Source organism: Oncorhynchus keta, chromosome 14, assembly GCF_023373465.1.
Source record: "Oncorhynchus keta strain PuntledgeMale-10-30-2019 chromosome 14, Oket_V2, whole genome shotgun sequence".
Taxonomy (NCBI): Eukaryota; Metazoa; Chordata; class Actinopteri; order Salmoniformes; family Salmonidae; genus Oncorhynchus; species Oncorhynchus keta.
Window position 1 is genome coordinate 14828819 of NC_068434.1, and position 20411 is coordinate 14849229.

Below are 20411 nucleotides of genomic sequence, written 5' to 3' on the forward strand. Positions count from 1 at the left end.
GATCACTAGAAAACCCTTTTGTAAATATGTTAGCACAGCTGAAAACTGTTGTGCTAATTAAAGAAGCAATTAAACTGGCCTTCTTTAGACTAGTTCTGTCTGGAGCGTCAGCATTTGTGGGTGTGATTACAGGCTCAAAATGGCCAGAAACAAAGAGCTTTCTTCTGAAACTCGTCAGTCTATTCTTGTTTTGAGAAACTAAGGCTGTTCCATGCGAGAAATTGCCAAGAAACTGAAGATCTCATACAGCACTGTGTACTACTCCCTTCACAGAACAGCGCAAACTGTCTCTAACCAGAATAGAAGGAGGAGTGGGAGGCCCCAGTGCACAACTGCGCAAGAAGACCCGTACATTAGTGTCTAGTTTGAGAAACAGACGCCTCACAACTGGCAGCTTCATTAAATAGTATCCGCAGAACACCAGTCTCAACATCAACCGTGAAGAAGTGACTCCGGGATGCTGGCCTTCTAGGAAGAGTTCCTCTGTCCAGTGTCTGTGTTCTTTTGCATATCTTAGTATTTTCTTTTTATTGGCCAGTCTGAGATATGGCTTTTTCTTTGCAACTCTGCGTAGAAGGCTAGCATCCCAGAGTTGCCTCTTCACTGTTGATGTTGAGACTGGTGTTTTGTGGGTACTATTTAATGAAGCTGCCAGTTGAGGACTTGGAGGCGTCTGTTTCTCAATGTCTACACTATTTCTGACCAATTTGATGTTAAATGTGCTTTTCTTTTAAAGACAAGGACATTTCAAAGTGACCCCAAACTTTTGAACGGTAGTGTATAATTGTCACTGGCCCAATACTTTTGTAGCTCACTGTAAATTCCAACAAGATTTGTTAAGCATAGAATATTGTGCATAATTGAGCAACACAAGATATAAGCAGCCTTTCGAAATAGCTGCCATATCAAAATAGGACAGTAACAATAGCAAATAGCGCATCCAACAAAACACCATTAAAATAATGAAAATACTTAAATGACAACAATGAATTGTTTAGCATCTAATTGTATATTAGAGGAGGACTCTGAGTTTTTGTTTTGCCCCTTTTTCTCCCCAATTTCATGGAATCCAATTGTTTTAGTAGCTACTATCTTGTCTCATCACTACAACTCCCGTAGGGCTCGGGAGAGACTAAGGTTGAAAGCCATGCGTCCTCCGATACACAACCCAACCAAGCCGCACTGCTTCTTAACACAGTGCACATCCAACCCGGAAGCCAGCCGCACCAATGTGTCGGAGGGTACACCGTGCACCTGGCAACCTTGGTTAGCGCTCACTGCGCCCGGCCCGCGACAGGAGTCGCTGGTGCGCGATGAGACAAGAACATCCCTACCGGCCAAGCCCTCCCTAACCCAGACAACGCTAGGCCAATTGTGCTTCGCCCCCGGACCTCCCGGTCGCGGCCGGTTACGACAGAGCCTGGGCGCGAACCCAGAGTCTCTGATAGCACAGTACCACTGCGCCACCCGGGAGGCTTGACTCTGAGGTCTGAAGAGTATTTCCTCCCAGGCAGCTCGTAGTCTACTGGGAGTCTGTTAATCATGTCCTTGAAGTCTTCTTTTCCACCCTGTGGAAGGAAACCATTTATTCCGCTATGTATTTGGTAAAACCGTCTGTGCACCTCTACCACCGTCTGTGCACCTCTACCGCCGTCTGTGTACCACCGTCTGTGCACCTCTACCGCCGTCTGTGTACCACCGTCTGTACACCTCTACCGCCGTCTGTGTACCACCGTCTGTGCACCTCTACCACCGTCTGTGTACCTCTACCGCCGTCTGTGTACCTCTACCGCCGTCTGTGTACCTCTACCGCCGTCTGTGTACCTCTACCGCCGTCTGTGTACCTCTACCGCCGTCTGTGCACCTCTACCGCCGTCTGTGTACCGCCGTCTGTGTACCTCTACCGCCGTCTGTGTACCTCTACCGCCGTCTGTGCACCTCTACCGCCGTCTGTGCACCTCTACCGCCGTCTGTGCACCTCTACCGCCGTCTGTGTACCGCTACCGCCGTCTGTGCACCTCTACCGCCGTCTGTGCACCTCTACCGCCGTCTGTGCACCTCTACCGCCGTCTGTGCACCTCTACCGCCGTCTGTGCACCTCTACCGCCGTCTGTGCACCTCTACCGCCGTCTGTGCACCTCTACCGCCGTCTGTGTACCGCTACCGCCGTCTGTGCACCTCTACCGCCGTCTGTGCACCTCTACCGCCGTCTGTGCACCTCTACCGCCGTCTGTGTACCTCTACCGCCGTCTGTGCACCTCTACCGCCGTCTGTGTACCTCTACCGCCGTCTGTGTACCTCTACCGCCGTCTGTGCACCTCTACCGCCGTCTGTGCACCTCTACCGCCGTCTGTGCACCTCTACCGCCGTCTGTGTACCGCTACCGCCGTCTGTGCACCTCTACCGCCGTCTGTGCACCTCTACCGCCGTCTGTGCACCTCTACCGCCGTCTGTGTACCTCTACCGCCGTCTGTGCACCTCTACCGCCGTCTGTGCACCTACCGCCGTCTGTGTACCTCTACCGCCGTCTGTGCACCTCTACCGCCGTCTGTGCACCTCTACCGCCGTCTGTGCACCTCTACCGCCGTCTGTGTACCTCTACCGCCGTCTGTGTACCGCCGTCTGTGCACCTCTACCGCCGTCTGTGCACCTCTACCGCCGTCTGTGCACCTCTACCGCCGTCTGTGCACCTCTACCACTGGGTGCTTTGCTTTTTGTATTTGGATAGTTTTGAAAAAGACCTAATAATTGTTAGCTGTGATGGAGACTGGGTTGTCCCCAGCGCGGTGGTCCCTGAGGCCTGCGTAGTTCAGAGCCTGGTGTACCCTGAGGTCGGAGGGCACATTGTATGTATTGCCTTTTGCTGTTATTGCCTTCGGCAAATCTAGCAAATTACCTCTGTTAAATCCTTGGGTTCCCCTTTCTCGTTGGTTCTAAAGCGAAAATGTATCCCAAAAGTGGTGGTGGCGTTTTTTTCCGACACCAGATCTGCCATTTTCACTCTTCCTCTCTCTTATCCTACTAAAGGTAGACGAGGTCACGTGACCCCAAACGTTAGTAGGCTCTATGACCCCTTCCACTCTGTCGAGAGGTGTAATTTTATCCCCTCACCTCACTCACATTGATGTGATTTAACAAACAGCGCAAAAAACAACTTTTAGATCGTTAAGAGTACCAACTAACTGAAAAATCTGACCAATGGTGCCGTGAAATATCGCGGTTTATGATCTATACGGCATACTGCCCAAGCCTAGTGGGTACTGTACAGACCTAATTGAAGTGTTTTGTTGTGGAGCCAGAGAAGGTATGCTATTTGTGTTCTACTATGAACCCTTCTCGCTTGCCTTCTGTTGTAGTGATCTGCCACATGGAGGGCAGTGGGAAGTGGCCTCATGACAGAGTGGCCATCCGCCACATTAAAGCAGCCTTCCACATCAGCCTGGGAGAACTGTTAACCCAACACCACCACTACACCTGCCAGCCCAGTCCCACACACCTGGATGTGTGGAAGGTATGGGCCCCGCTCTCTCTCTCTCTCTCTCTGTGGGGTTAGGAAGGTAGTGATTATGATTATGATTATTAATGACACACACTGACATCTACAGTTGTCACAATTGAGCTTTGTAACACAGATTTCATTTTAATTTGACTGATATAGGGAAGCACTGTTCTCAGACATCTTGACTAACTGTGTGTGTGCAGGATGGCTTGGTGTTCAGGATCCAGGTAGCGTACCACCGGGAGCCTCAGGTCCTGAGGGAGAGTGTTAGTCCAGGGGGCCTGCTCATCGTCAGGGACAATGCGGAGGCTCAGGCCCTGGAGATGGCCACCATGCAGCGGCCCCTACTCACCAGCACCCTGCACGGGTCAGGCTCTCTCTGTCAGCTAATACTATAGCTTTACACCTTTTCTCTGAAACAGACACACATATCCTAATGTCTCTGTGGTTGTGTGTTCTAGGCTCCAGCAGCTCCACCCGTGCTTCGGGGCGGTGTGTCGCCTGGCCAAGCGCTGGCTGGGAGCGCAGCTCTTTAGCGATGACATCACAGAGGACACTGCTGACCTGCTGGTGGCGTCCCTCTTCCTGCAGCCGGCCCCCTTCACTCCTCCAGGGTAACTAGTTACCTACTTGAAGTATCAATCCCTCTCTGCTCATTTTTCTCTCACTTGTTCTATCGTCACCTTCCTGTACCAAAAACTCTTTCTCTCAAATTCTTTGTTGGTCTGTGTAATCTGAGGGATGTATGTGTCTCTAATATGGTCATACATTTTGTCAGGAGGTTAGGAAGTGCAGTTCAATTTTGTATGCGGTGGGCGCATAGCCAGATCTGGCTCTCAAGAGAAGACCGGCTATGGCGGCCTTTCCCAATACAAAGGCTATGCTCACTGAGTCTTTACATAGTCAAAGCTTTCCTTTAATTTTGCGTCAGTCACAGTGGTCAGGTGTTCTGCCACTGTGTACTCTTGGTTTAGGGCCAAATCGTTTAATTATTTTCAATGTGTCAAGTAATTATCTTTTGTTTTCTCACGAGTTGGTTGGGTCTAATTGTGTTGCTGTCCCGGGGCTCTGTGGAGCCCCAGAACCAGCTTGCTGAGGGGACTCTTCTCCAGGTTCATCTCTCTGTGGGTTATGGTTTCATCTCTCTGTAGGTTATGGTTTCATCTCTCTGTGGGTTATGGTTTCATCTCTCTGTAGGTTATGGTTTCATCTCTCTGTAGGTTATGGTTTCATCTCTCTGTAGGTTATGGTTTCATCTCTCTGTGGGTTATGGTTTCATCTCTTTGTAGGTTATGGTTTCATCTCTCTGTGGGTTATGGTTTCATCTCTCTGTGGGTTATGGTTTCATCTCTCTGTAGGTTATGGTTTCATCTCTCTGTGGGTTATGGTTTCATCTCTCTGTGGGTTATGGTTTCATCTCTCTGTGGGTTATGGTTTCATCTCTCTGTGGGTTATGGTTTCATCTCTCTGTGGGTTATGGTTTCATCTCTCTGTGGGTTATGGTTTCATCTCTCTGTGGGTTATGGTTTCATCTCTCTGTGGGTTATGGTTTCATCTCTCTGTGGGTTATGGTTTCATCTCTCTGTGGGTTATGGTTTCATCTCTCTGTGGGTTATGGTTTCATCTCTCTGTGGGTTATGGTTTCATCTCTCTGTGGGTTATGGTTTCATCTCTCTGTGGGTTATGGTTTCATCTCTCTGTGGGTTATGGTTTCATCTCTCTGTGGGTTATGGTTTCATCTCTCTGTGGGTTATGGTTTCATCTCTCTGTGGGTTATGGTTTCATCTCTCTGTGGGTTATGGTTTCCTCTCTCTGTGGGTTATGGTTTCATCTCTCTGTAGGTTAAGGTTTGGGAATCACTTCCTTTTAGGTGGTTGAAGAATTTAATGGCTCTTTTCTGGATTTTGATATCAGCCTAATTCTGCTCTGCATGCATTATTTGTGTTTTTGTACACAAGGATATTTTAGCAGAATTTGTGAATTCTTGTTTGGTGAACGGACCCCAGACCTCACAACCATAAAGGGCTATGGGTTTTTATAACTGATTCCAGTATTTTTTTGCCAGTGTTTTCCATTAATGTTTTGTAGTCGACGGCAAATCATCCGGTCACAGATTAATACTTCATATTATCTTGGCTACTTTTCATTTAGAAGTTTTAATTTGATATGCATCTTCTAGTGATCTATTGATAGGACAGGTGCCTGACAGTCAAATCGAGCGATGACGGGGAAACGCGGTCTGTCTGTCCGGCCTCTTGGTACAGTTTGTGTGCTCTGTGGTTGGTTGCTGTCAAATGTGTTTTCCAAGAAGGGAGAGCACGATGCTCGTGAATTTGCACGTCACATGTAATGTAAGTGGTAACGATGAGTCAAAATCCACTAAGCCAAATGATTGTTCTCTGCTACAGTCATGTATTGTTTTTCACATCTTTCCTATAGCCAGCCACGCAGAGTTGTGGCGCATAGGCCACTTATTGTGCTTTGACAACTGAACAGCAAGTGTTGACTAGTTTATTGAAGGTGTCGAACTGACTGAATACATTTGATCTTCTATATCCCTTTGCCATTCATAAATAATGCAGCGTGGTTCTACTGTATGTCCTAGGTTTCCTATCCTGGGACAAGGTTCCTAGGTTTCCTATCCTGGGACAAGGTTCCTAGGTTTCCTATCCTGGGACAAGGTTCCTAGGTTTCCTATCCTGGGACAAGGTTCCTAGGTTTCCTATCCTGGGACAAGGTTCCTAGGTTTCCTATCCTGGGACAAGGTTCCTAGGTTTCCTATCCTGGGCGCATAGGCCACTGACTCTGGTCTCATCAGTCAGTGTAGCCTACCAAATTGCGTCGGTGAGAGCGCTGTTCATTTGGCTCCCTAATTTGCACGATGCCAGGCTAACTTCTAGGCTGTCAAATACCTCCACGATGAGACGGTAGCTTCAGTCTCTACGAAGTCTTTGTTAACAAAATAATAACTCCCTTATAAGATGAGATCTGTATTTACTTTCTAAACTCAGTTGGTTTTGGTTTTGTTCTACTTTTATCGTCTTTTATCGGTTTTCTTCACCAACACCGATAATGTCTCCTTCCTTTTTTCAACGTCTTTCTCCCTCAGGCCTCCTCCTGTTTACCAGGTCAATTCTCCCATTGGCCACAGCTTAACAAGCTACCTTATTGGTCAAAACTTATACTTAAAAGTAAACCAACCTATTCACTTGTACATTAAATATTTATTCAAAACAAATGCATTAACGACATCATAATACAGGAGTTCCCTGGGGTAGCTTTTTAAATGTTTAACTAACGACATACCACTGACTGAGTAAAGCCAGTGTGTCTATGTATGCAGATGACTCAACACTCAACACGTCAGCTACTACAGCGACTGAAATGATTGCAACACTCAACACGTCAGCTACTACAGCGACTGAAATGATTGCAACACTCAACACGTCAGCTACTACAGCGACTGAAATGACTGCAACACTCAACACATCAGCTACTACAGCGACTGAAATGACTGCAACACTCAACACGTCAGCTACTACAGCGACTGAAATGATTGCAACACTCAACACGTCAGCTACTACAGCGACTGAAATGACTGCAACACTCAACAAAGAGCTGCAGTTAGTTTCAGAGTGGGTGGCAAGGAATAAGTTAGCCCTAAATATTGTATTTGGAACAAAACACTCACTAAACCTCAACTAAATATTGTAAATAATAATGTGGAAATTGAGCAAGTTAAGAACTAAACTGCTTGGAGTAACCCTGGATTGTAAACTGTCATGGTCAAAACATATTGATACAACAGTAGCTAAGATGGGGAGAAGTCTGTCCATAATAAAGCGCTGCTCTACCTTCTTAACACTATCAACAAGGCAGGTTTTGTCACACCTGGACTACTGTTCAGTCGTGTGGTCAGGTGCCACAAAAAAGGACTTAGAAAAATTGTAATTGGCTCAGAACAGGGCAGCACAGCTGGCCCATGGATGTACACAGAGAGCTAATATTAATAATATGCATGTCAATCTCTCCTGGCTCAAAGTGGAAGAGATTGACTTCATCACTACTTGTATTTATGAGAGGTATTGACATGTTGAATGCACCGACTTGTCTGTCTGAAATACTGGCACACAGCTCAGACACCTGCATACCCCACAAGACATGCCACAAGAGGTCTCTTCCAGAACAGACTATGGGAGGCACCCAGCTCAGACACCCATGCATACCCCACAAGACATGCCACAAGAGGTCTCTTCCAGAACAGACTATGGGAGGCACCCAGCTCAGACACCCATGCATACCCCACAAGACATGCCACAAGAGGTCTCTTCCAGAACAGACTATGGTAGGCACACAGCTCAGACACCCATGCATACCCCACAAGACATGCCACAAGAGGTCTCTTCCAGAACAGACTATGGGAGGCACACAGCTCAGACACCTGCATACCCCAAAAGACATGCCACAAGAGGTCTCTTCCAGAACAGACTATGGGAGGCACACAGCTCAGACACCTGCATACCCCACAAGACATGCCACAAGAGGTCTCTTCCAGAACAGACTATGGGAGGCACACAGCTCAGACACCCATGCATACCCCACAAGACATGCCACAAGAGGTCTCTTCCAGAACAGACTATGGGAGGCACACAGCTCAGACACCCATGCATACCCCACAAGACATGCCACAAGAGGTCTCTTCCAGAACAGACTATGGGAGGCACACAGCTCAGACACCCATGCATACCCCACAAGACATGCCACAAGAGGTCTCTTCCAGAACAGACTATGGGAGGCACACAGCTCAGACACCCATGCATACCCCACAAGACATGCCACAAGAGGTCTCTTCCAGAACAGACTATGGGAGGCACACAGCTCAGACACCTGCATACCCCACAAGACATGCCACAAGAGGTCTCTTCCAGAACAGACTATGGTAGGCACACAGCTCAGACACCCATGCATACCCCACAAGACATGCCACAAGAGGTCTCTTCCAGAACAGACTATGGGAGGCACACAGTACTACATAGAGTCATAACTACATGGAACTCGCATCAAGTAACTGACTCAAGCAGTGAAATGTAGATGTAAAAAACACCTTATGGAACAGCGGGGACTGTGAAGCAACACAAACATAGACATAGACACATGCACACAGTGGGGCAAAAAACGTATTTAGTCAGACACCAATTGTGCAAGTTCTCCCACTTAAAAAGATGAGAGGCCTGTAATTGTCATCATAGGTACACTTCAACTATGACAGACACAATGAGAGACAAAAATCCAGAAAATCACATTGTAGGATTTTTTATGAATTTATTTGCAAATTATGGTGGAAAATACGTATTTTTCATGGGAATCCATGATAAATACAAATACAGGAGAAACGCGATCATATTTTAAATCTAATACCAATTAATTATAACAAGTAGACTCTGTACTTGGTTTTAACAAGGGTATTACAGGTAAAATATATTTTTTTATTTTGTGAGCAGGACACAATGAACAATGAGCCAGATGTTTCACCTGGTTTATAAAAGTGAAACATAAAGTATCAAAGTATTCAGACCCTTTGCTGTGAGACTTGTAATTGAGCTCAGGTGCATCCTGTTTCTGTAGATCATCCTTGATATTACTACAACTTGATTGGTGTCCACCTGTGGATATTTAAATTGTATGGACATGATTTGGAAAAGCACACACCTGTCTATATCAGGTCCTACAGTTGACAGTGCATGTCAGAGCAAAAACCAAGCCATGAAGTTGAAGATATTGTAGACCTCCGAGACAGGATTGTGTTGAGGCACTGATCTGAGGAAGGGTACCAAAAATTGTCTGCAGCATTTAAGGTCCCCAAGAACACAGTGGCCTCCATCATTCTTCAATGGAAGAAGTTTGGAACCACCAAGAATCTTCCTAGAGCTGGCTGCCCGGCCAAACTGAGCAATCAGAGGAGAAGGGCCTTGGTCAGGGAGGAGACCAAGAACCCGATGGTCACTTTGACAGAGCTCTAGAGTTCCTCTGTGGAGATGGGAGAACCTTCCAGAAGTACAACCATCTCTGCAGCACTCCACCAATCAGGCCTTTATGGTAGTGGCCAGACGGAAGCCTCTGTTCATCAAGGATCTCTCCTCACATGACAGCCTGCTTGGAGTTTGTCTGGAGGAAACTTACCACCATCCCTACGGTGAAGCGTGGTGGCTGCAGCATCATCCTGTTGCGATGTTTTGCAGGGACTAGGAGACCAGTCAGGATGAACGGAGCAAAGTTATAGAGAGATCCTTCATGAAAACCTGCTTCCGAGCGCTCAGGACCTCGGACTGGGGAGAAGGTTTATAAAGTCTGACTGACTTGCATGAGAGATTTTTGCTGGCACCTGAAAATTTATATTTTTTAAAATCACGGATAATTACAAAAAGTACTCTGATCATAATCGTGTCAAGAAAATTGCCCATATGTTATGATACTCGTTTTGTCTATCACAGCCATTAAACTCTGTAACTGTTTTAGTCACCATTAGCCTCATTGTGAAATCCCTGAACAGTTTTCCGCCAGTATCTTTGTCGTGACTGGGTATATATTTTTTTATTTTATAAAAATTTATTTTTACCTTTATTTTACTAGGCAAGTCAGTTAAGAACCAATTCTTATTTTCAATGACGGCCTAGGAACAGTGGATTAACTGCCTGTTCAGGGGCAGAACGACAGATTTGTACCTTGTCAGCTCGGGGATTTGAACTTGCAACCTTCCGGTTACTAGTCCAACGCTCTAACCACTAGGCTACCCTACCATCCAAAGTGTAATTTAATTACTTCACCATGCTCAAAGGGATATTCAATGTCAGTGTTTTTATTTTACACATCTACCAATAGGTGCCTTTTGCGAGGCATTGGAAAACCTCTCTGGTCATGTGTTTGAACATCATTGCTCGACTGAGGGATTTTACATGTATCTGTATGTGTGGGGTACCAAGATGAGGTAGGCATTTTAGAAACCATGTTGAACACTTATCGATGCAACATTTCAGCTTTTCAATTTTGATTAATTTGTAAAAATGTCTAAAAACAATTTCACTTTGACATTATAGGGTATTGTGTGTAGGCCAGTGACCCCTTGACTTTTTCCATCTTTCGTTCAGTTACAGCCTTATTCTAAAATGGATTAAATGAAAAACAATTGTTCTACACACAATACCCCATAATGACAGATTTGTAGATTGTTGTTGTTGCAACGTCAAAAAAATAAAGATCACAAGCAGCATACTGTTCAGCTCCCATCTGAAGGCTGGGTGCATTTAGTTTCCCTTCTACTGTAGATCGCTAAAATATCCTAATGATTACTCTGCCTTAATTCAAATATATCGACACAAGACCTAAAAGATGGTTTGGTATGGTTCAGAAACTTGGAACCAAGCTCAATATATCAGTGATATCAGTGTAGCCTGTTTCTGCCTGGACTTGTTGAAATATCTTCACGCCTTGAAAAAAAAACCATCCAGGCTTTTTTGATTTAAAAAAAGACACTTACAGAGGATATTTAGGAAAAAACGTATCCTGCCTGAATAGTCCTCTGGGGTAGTAAATACATAACCAACGTAATACTAGTCCCATGCCAATAGGACTTTTAATAGCATATTCTAACGTTTGTAATTGGTCATATGTTTTTGCTGTTTGTTCTTTGATTAAAAAAAATTGGAGAAGTGGTTTATCCATCTGTTTCTTGTGCTCACTTTCTCTCCCCTCTCTCAGGTCTCCTCAGGTCGGTTTCCTTCGGTTTCTCCACCTACTCTCCTCCTTCGATTGGAGAAATAACCCCCTGGTTGTCAACCTCAACAGCCAGCTCACCGGTGAGCACACACACAATGTGGATTATAATGTATCTTACACAACAATGTGCATCAAATCATACTCATGCAGCAGTATATAAAGACCCCATAACATCTCTCTCCTTCCTTCTGTCCTGTCCACTCTGTCCTGTTCTCCCTTATCCTACCCCTCTTTCTCCTCCCGTCTGTCCTGTCCACTCTGTCCTGTTCTCCCTTATCCTACCCCTCTTTCTCCTTCCTACTGTCCTGTCCACTCTGTCCTGTCCTACCTTATCCTACCCCTCTTTCTCCTTCCTACTGTCCTGTCCACTCTGTCCTGTTCTCCCTTATCCTACCCCTCTTTCTCCTTCCTACTGTCCTGTCCACTCTGTCCTGTCCTCCCTTATCCTACCCCTCTTTCTCCTTCCTACTGTCCTGTCCACTCTGTCCTGTTCTCCCTTATCCTACCCCTCTTTCTCCTTCCTACTGTCCTGTCCTCTGTCCTGTTCTCCCTTATCCTACCCCTCTTTCTCCTTCCCTCTGTCTTGTCCACTCTGTCCTGTTCTCCCTTATCCTACCCCTCTTTCTCCTCCCGTCTGTCCTGTCCACTCTGTCCTGTTCTCCCTTATCCTACCCCTCTTTCTCCTTCCTACTGTCCTGTCCACTCTGTCCTGTTCTCCCTTATCCTACCCCTCTTTCTCCTCCTGTCTGTCCTGTCCACTCTGTCCTGTTCTCCTTCCTACTGTCCTGTCCACTCTGTCCTGTTCTCCCTTATCCTACCCCTCTTTCTCCTTCCTACTGTCCTGTCCACTCTGTCCTGTCCTCCCTTATCCTACCCCTCTTTCTCCTTCCCTCTGTCTTGTCCACTCTGTCCTGTTCTCCCTTATCCTACCCCTCTTTCTCCTTCCTACTGTCCTGTTCTCCCTTATCCTACCCCTCTTTCTCCTTCCTACTGTCCTGTCCACTCTGTCCTGTTCTCCCTTATCCTACCCCTCTTTCTCCTTCCTACTGTCCTGTCCACTCTGTCCTGTCCTCCCTTATCCTACCCCTCTTTCTCCTTCCCTCTGTCCTGTCCACTCTGTCCTGTTCTCGCTTATCCTACCCCTCTTTCTCCTTCCTACTGTCCTGTCCACTCTGTCCTGTTCTCCCTTATCCTACCCCTCTTTCTCCTTCATACTGTCCTGTCCACTCTGTCCTGTCCTCCCTTATCCTACCCCTCTTTCTCCTTCCCTCTGTCTTGTCCACTCTGTCCTGTTCTCCCTTATCCTACCCCTCTTTCTCCTTCCTACTGTCCTGTCCACTCTGTCCTGTTCTCCCTTATTCTACCCCTCTTTCTCCTTCCCTCTGTCCTGTTCTCCCTTATCCTACCCCTCTTTCTCCTTCCTACTGTCCTGTCCACTCTGTCCTGTTCTCCCTTATCCTACCCCTCTTTCTCCTTCCTACTGTCCTGTCCACTCTGTCCTGTTCTCCCTTATCCTACCCCTCTTTCTCCTTCCTACTGTCCTGTCCTCCCTTATCCTACCCCTCTTTCTCCTTCCTACTGTCCTGTCCACTCTGTCCTGTTCTCCCTTATCCTACCCCTCTTTCTCCTTCCCTCTGTCTTGTCCACTCTGTCCTGTTCTCCCTTATCCTACCCCTCTTTCTCCTTCCTACTGTCCTGTCCACTCTGTCCTGTTCTCCCTTATTCTACCCCTCTTTCTCCTTCCCTCTGTCCTGTTCTCCCTTATCCTACCCCTCTTTCTCCTTCCTACTGTCCTGTCCACTCTGTCCTGTTCTCCCTTATCCTACCCCTCTTTCTCCTTCCTACTGTCCTGTCCACTCTGTCCTGTTCTCCTTATCCTACCCCTCTTTCTCCTTCCTACTGTCCTGTCCTCCCTTATCCTACCCCTCTTTCTCCTTCCTACTCCTGTCCACTCTGTCCTGTTCTCCCTTATCCTACCCCTCTTTCTCCTTCCCTCCTGTCCACTCTGTCCTGTTCTCCCTTATCCTACCCCTCTTTCTCCTTCCTACTGTCCTGTCCACTCTGTCCTGTCCACTCTGTCCTGTTCTCCCTTATCCTACCCCTCTTTCCTCTGTCCTGTCTGTCCTGTTCTCCCTTATCCTACCCTCTTTGTCTTCCCTCTGTCTTGTCCACTCTGTCTTGTCCACTTCTGTCCTGTTCTCCCTTATCCTCCACTCTGTCCTGTTCTCCCTTATCCTACCCCTCTTTCTCCTTCCCTCTGTCTTGTCCACTCTGTCCTGTTCTCCCTTATCCTACCCCTCTTTCTCCTCCCGTCTGTCCTGTCCACTCTGTCCTGTTCTCCCTTATCCTACCCCTCTTTGTCCTTCCCTCTGTCTTGTCCACGCTCTCTCCTCCCGTCTCTGCTGTAGCTGCTGACTACACTGAGATCAAGAATGACTTCATAGCCTCCAGAGAGTCTCTGCCTGTTATGTTCATGGCTACACCCAACGACAAGAAAGTCTCCATTTGGACCAAGCAGGCTCCCACTGTGCAGGTCAGAACACACACATGCAGTACATTCACCAGTATGTCACTTCCAATATCTTATTTGTGCAGCACATTGTACACAGCATAGTAACAGAAGAGGCATACACAGAAACGGAGGAAAACATTTTAAAAAAGGAATTCAAACTTTTCAATTGACTCTCACACTGTCTAGGACAGGCCATGTTCTTGCCAGTCTCTGTATATTAAACAGCATAGTCAATTGTTGGCTTCTGAGAATATGAAATATACTTACGTCACTGACGGAGAGAGGGTAATGTATAACATTTACAATATGGCAGAATATGTTATTGTTAGCCATCAGGGATCCTATGGGAGGGATCCTCTGGGAGGAGAAGAGACGCAGTCTAGTACCAATCACCATGACAGCCTTGAGTTGGGGAGGAGTGAGCACTTTGGGGTAGAGGTCAGATGAAGTGAGGAAGAACAGAGATCACAAAATGTCTGTCTAGCAACAGAGATGCATTGGCGGGGGCGTATGCCTTATGGCTAATGAGACATAGTGTGATGAAAGAAACATACAGGAACTCAAATCCTTCTGTTCACCTGATTTTAGAATTCCTCACAATCAAATGTCGACCGCATTATCTACCAAGAGAATTCTCTTCGATTATAATCACAGCCGTATATATTCCCCCCCCCCCAAGCAGACACATCGATGGCTCTGAACAAACTTTATTTGACTCTTTGCAAACTGGAATCCATTTATCCAGAGGCTGCATTCATTGTAGCTGGGGATTTTAACAAGGCTAATCTGAAAACAAGACTCCTTAAATTTTATCAGCATATCGATTGCGCAACCAGGGGTGGTAAAACCTTGGATCATTGTTACTCTAACTTCCGCGACGCATATAAGGCCCTGCCCCGCCCCCCTTTCGGAAAAGCTGACCACGACTCCACTTTGTTGATCCCTGCCTACAGGCAGAAACTAAAACAAGAGGCTCCCACGCTGAGGTCTGTCCAACGCTGGTCCGACCAAGCTGACTCCACACTCCAAGACTGCTTCCATCACGTGGACTGGGATATGTTTCGTATTGCGTCAGTTAACAATATTGACGAATACGCTGATTCGGTGTGCGAGTTCATTAGAACGTGCGTTGAAGATGTCGTTCCAATAGCAACGATTAAAAACATTCCCTAACCAGAAACCGTGGATTGATGGCAGCATTCGTGTGAAACTGAAAGTGCGAACCACTGCTTTTAATCAGGGCAAGGTGACTGGTAACATGACCGAATACAAACAGTGTAACTATTCCCTCCGCAAGGCTATCAAAAAAGCTAAGCGTCACTATAGAGACAAAGTAGAATCTCAATTCAACGGCTCAGACACAAGAGGCATGTGGCAGGGTCTACAGTCAATCACGGACTACAAGAAGAAAACCAGCCCAGTCACAGACCAGGATGTCTTGCTCCCAGGCAGATGAAATAACTTTTTTGCCCGCTTTGAGGACAATACATTGCCACTGACACAGCCTGCAACGAAAACATGCGGACTCTCCTACACTGCAGCCGAGGTGAGTAAGCCATTTAAACGTGTTAACCCTCGCAAGGCTGCAGGCCCAGACTGCATCCCCAGCCGCGCCCTCAGAGCATGCGCAGACCAGCTGGCCGGTGTGTTTACGGACATATTCAATCAATCCCTATACCAGTCTGCTGTTCCCACATGCTTCGAGAGGGCCACCATTGTTCCTGTTCCCAAGAAAGCTAAGGTAACTGAGCTAAACGACTACCGCCCCGTAGCACTCACTTCCGTCATCATGAAGTGCTTTGAGAGACTAGTCAAGGACCATATCACCTCCACCCTACCTGACACCCTAGACCCAATCCAATTTGCTTACCGCCCAAATAGGTCCACCGACGATGCAATCTCAACCACACTGCACACTGCCCTAACCCATCTGAACAAGAGGAATACCTATGTGAGAATGCTGGTCATCGACTACAGCTCGGCATTCAACACCATAGTACCCTCCAAGCTCGTCATCAAGCTCGAAACCCTGGGTCTCGACCCCGCCCTGTGCAACTGGGTACTGGACTTCCTGACGGGCCGCCCCCAGGTGGTGAGGGTAGGCAACAACATCTCCACCCCGCTGATCCTCAATACCTCACACTCAACGTCAACAAAACTAAGGAGATGATTGTGGACTTCAGGAAACAGCAGAGGGAACACCCCCCTATCCACATCGATGGAACAGTAGTGGAGAGAGTAGTAAGTTTTAAGTTCCTCAGCATACACATCACAGACAAACTGAATTGGTCCACTCACACAGACGGCATTGTGAAGAAGGCGCAGCAGCGCCTCTTCAACCTCAGGAGGCTGAAGAAATTTGGCTTGTCACCAAAAGCACTCACAAACTTCTACAGATGCACAATCGAGAGCATCCTGGCGGGCTGTATCACCGCCTGGTACGGCAACTGCTCCGCTCACAACCGTAAGGCTCTCCAGAGGGTAGTGAGGTCTGCACAACGCATCACCGGGGGCAAACTACCTGCCCTCCAGGACACCTACACCACCCGATGTTACAGGAAGGCCATAAAGATCATCAAGGACAACAACCACCCGAGCCACTGCCTGTTCACCCCGCTATCATCCAGAAGGCGAGGTCAGTACAGGTGCATCAAAGCTGGGACCGAGAGACTGAAAAACAGCTTCTATCTCAAGGCCATCAGACTGTTAAACAGCCACCACTAACATTGAGTGGCTGCTGCCAACACACTGACACTGACTCAACTCCAGCCACTTTAATAATGGGAATTGATGGGAAATTATGTAAAATATATCACTAGCCACTTTAAACAATGCTACCTAATATAATGTTACATACCCTACATTATTCATCTCATATGCATATGTATATACTGTACTCTATATCATCTACTGCATCCTTACGTAATACATGTATCACTAGCCACTTTAACTATGCCACTTTGTTTACATACTCATCTCAAATGTATATACTGTACTCGATACCATCTACTGTATCTTGCCTATGCTGCTCTGTACCATCACTCATTCATATATCTTTATGTACATATTCTTTATCCCCTTACACTGTGTATAAGACAGTAGTTTTGGAATTGTTAGTTAGATTACTTGTTGGTTATCACTGCATTGTCGGAACTAGAAGCACAAGCATTTCGCTACACTCGCATTAACATCTGCTAACCATGTGAATGTGACAAATAACATTAGATTTGATTTGTTCAGTGTAGGAGGATACTCAGCCTAGGAGAAAGGGTTTACATATCAGTGTTGGTGTGTGATGTCTAATGCAGCCGTATTGACCCTCTGGGAAGAATAAACTTGTTTTAAGCTTTCATAGTGTCCATCAAGTTTTTACTCTGAGAATTAGAACCTAACAGAATATAATGGTAGATGTGACATCATAAACAGCGGAGTAGAAATGAATTTCACGTTGTTGTTAGTCGGCAGTCACAGTGTCCCGATCCTTGGACTCATCCTCAGAGCATACTGCTGTCCTACGTCACACTGGTGACAGATACACTCATACCGTTATCAATATTACTATTACTGATTAGTCAAACTTTTTTTTAAGTCTAAATGCCTGTTGAAATGACTTGTGTCGTATCTCTCACCATAGGCAGCTGACTGTTTCTTTCCTTGATTCTGACCTCTTGCTTTTTAACCTTTCAAGCACCTCATGTAATGTCATACACATTCAGTTTGTCATGTTATGAAATTAATACAATAATTATATTACATGAATTGAAAATGGCAGAATATTTACCTGAATGCTTCCGTTTTCATTCATGATCTATCTAGACGAATACAATATGGATATGGCTTCAATATGATCAGGGACAACATGATCAAGATGTGCATGTAATGCTCACCAGTTGTGTTTTTCACTGTCCACTTCCAGTAGGAAAGCAGTTGAAGATCTTGTTTTCATGTCCTCTGTTTGACCGAGTGTGCTGAGAAATACAGCAGCACACAGCAACATGGGGAGGAGATGGAGCTGGCAGCTTCCCATCCTTTTCATGTTGCTTTCCTGCTCCACCTAACCCACTGGATTCCAATACTCCAAGTAGCTGCTCTCTAGACCTGCCATGTTTTTGTGTCTGTCAGATAACATTGAATTCAATAGGCCTAATGCACGATGTGCAGACCAACTAACATTGTGCCTGAGAAAAGCCTGTGTGTTTGCGGCATCTGTCAGGTCACTTTCTCAATGATGGCAAAGGTCCACTTAATTTTGAATGTCTGCAGTGTTCCAGCTGTGAATGTACGAAGGCTGCGGGGTAGCTGGTGGAATGATTGGAATACGCCCAAGGACACTGCTCTTTTCACTTGCGTAATCAAATGATTGGTCGAGACGCTGAGCACTTTTTGACAGAACAGCTTATAATGGAGCTCTGTGCACATGTTTTTACAGCCCAATGTTCTCACTAAGATGCCCATCCTTGACAATGTACCAGATCTTTGTGATGGAGTCTGGTGTTTCGACAGAGTAAACCTAGCTATTCGATAGAACTCAAACTGTCCTTAGCTGACTCATTCACAGTATTGACCCTAGAGCTGTTTAAACCACAGGTGAGGATATTTCTGAATGAGGAGTTTCAAACATATCTCTTTACGGACAATGGTTTGGTAGGATCACTCTCACTATGCTGGCCAGTATCAGGTGTGGGTTATTGAGGGGTTTGTCTCTGTGTGCTCAGATGTTGCAGCGTGCGGTGATGGTGGCTGCAGAGAGCCTGAAGATCCTAGAACCTCAGCTGATGGACACCAGCCAGATACAGGACGTCAGGGTCAGTCACTCACACGTTCTTAAAACTACCACTCATGCATAATTGTATAATGTTTTTCTTCATTTTCCCAAAATTATTCCATTGTCAAACCTACTGTAATGTACATTCCATCATTACCATTCCTTCTCTCTGTGTTTCTGTACACACGCAGGTGGTCATGCGGCCTCCATTGGATCCCTATGATGTCCTGATCCACCTGAGCCCCAAGCAGGTGCCCTTACTGAGCCAGGCAGTGGACCCGCCTCATGCCACCTTCAGCAGGGGCATCCTGGCTGGCAGAGTGGCCAACACTGGAGGGGCACTACCCGTCATCGACTTCAACCCCGTCACCCACTACCTGGCAGAGCTCAGGGTAAGTACCTGTGTGGTGCTCAATGGGCTCTGGCTTGCTGGTTTTCTTTAGAAGCAGAAAGACAACGTCTAGGTTTTTCCTGACATGCAGTTTGCCATTTATTTCTAGTGGCCTCGTGCAGCCAGATCTACTGCCTTGTGTATGTAGGTTTCAGACCATGTAGTTCTTGTCATATTTACTCAAGTGGGCTAAAGGCCTTCCATTTTAAACCTGTCTGCTTATCTTTCCCAGGATGCATTTGGAGACCTGGCTCTGTTCTTCTATGACCCCTATGGCGGCACTGTGATCGCGGTGTTATGGAAACCCAAAGCCTTCACCCCACTGCCGTTCAAGGTAAAGACCGGAAGTCACAGAACGTGTCTTTCTTTCCCCCTCTATTTGCTTATTCATTTCTTTATGTGTGTCCCTCTGGAACAGACCTCCCAGATGGTGGCTCGTCGTGTGGAGGTGAGTGGGGAGGAGGCTCACACTGTCCCCAACGTGGAGGCCATCCTGGAGGATTTCAGGGTCATGGGCCAGGGCCTGGTGAAGTCGGTGGAGCCAAGGACGGAGAGATGGGTGGTGTAGTGTAGACTGAGGTCACACACACCCACACACATACATGTACCATGATCATATTTTAACTGCACAATCAAGTTCGACTTTAAATTAATTCCCCATAGCCAGCAACTTTCTTAGTGCAAAGGTTGCATGTTCAGATCTCATCACGGACAACTTTAGCATTTTAGCTAACTTTGCAACTACTTAGTATGTTAGCTAACCTTAACCGTTTAACCTAACTCCTAACCTAGCTAACATTAGCCACCTAGCAATCTAGCTAACGTTAGCCGTAACAAATTGGAATTGGTCACATATCATACGTATTGCAAATTTGTAACATTGTAGGAATCGTAATTCGTAACATGAAATGGATAGACTTCAACAAATGAATAATACCATATGAAAAGCAGCATCATACTAAATTGAGTGAATTTACTTTTACTATGTTATGTTTACCCCTGAGTACAGCTTGAACACATTTTAATTGTATATTGAAGTCTGTTATCAAAACAAGTCGAGGAGATTTATTGGGTAGGAGAAATGTTGTAAGAAACTAACCATGTCTTTGTTTTTGCTGGTTCTTTACCCAGTCTTATAAAAAACTATTATTCTCAAGCTGGTCTGTGTTACTGTTTCATCTGGGAGGGTAAATACTGACAGCAGGATGCGGTAGCAGTGAACTGTCCCTATGGTATTCCCCATAGTGTAAAAGCAGTCTAGTTGAGATGATGTATCCTGACCAACAGGGGGTGCTTCACCCTATCTATGAAAGTAGAACATGAACTTAAAGGCTCGGCATGGTCAATCCGCATCTGCATTAGCCATGCAGCATTTACGGTGATACTGCGTTTGCAGAGGTCAGGGTCATACTTGTGCTTTGCAGAGCTGTTGTGAAGGAAGTGAGTTTGTGCTCATATAGGACCTACTGTC

At 46.3% G+C, this 20411-nt stretch overlaps 1 protein-coding gene across 1 annotated transcript in view; it reads left to right on the forward strand.

The window, feature by feature from the left end:
• Positions 1-20096, forward strand: part of LOC118392889 (nucleolar protein 6) — a 31265-nt gene extending 11169 nt beyond the window's left edge. Inside the window, exons 18-26 of the mRNA XM_052461151.1 lie at positions 3357-3511; positions 3703-3866; positions 3961-4113; positions 11255-11352; positions 13681-13805; positions 18500-18589; positions 18741-18941; positions 19173-19274; positions 19359-20096. Coding sequence (XP_052317111.1) covers positions 3357-3511; positions 3703-3866; positions 3961-4113; positions 11255-11352; positions 13681-13805; positions 18500-18589; positions 18741-18941; positions 19173-19274; positions 19359-19508 — 1238 coding nt within the window. The 3' untranslated portion in view covers positions 19509-20096. The remainder of the gene's footprint in view (positions 1-3356; positions 3512-3702; positions 3867-3960; positions 4114-11254; positions 11353-13680; positions 13806-18499; positions 18590-18740; positions 18942-19172; positions 19275-19358) is intronic.
• The last annotated feature ends 315 nt before the right edge of the window (positions 20097-20411 follow it).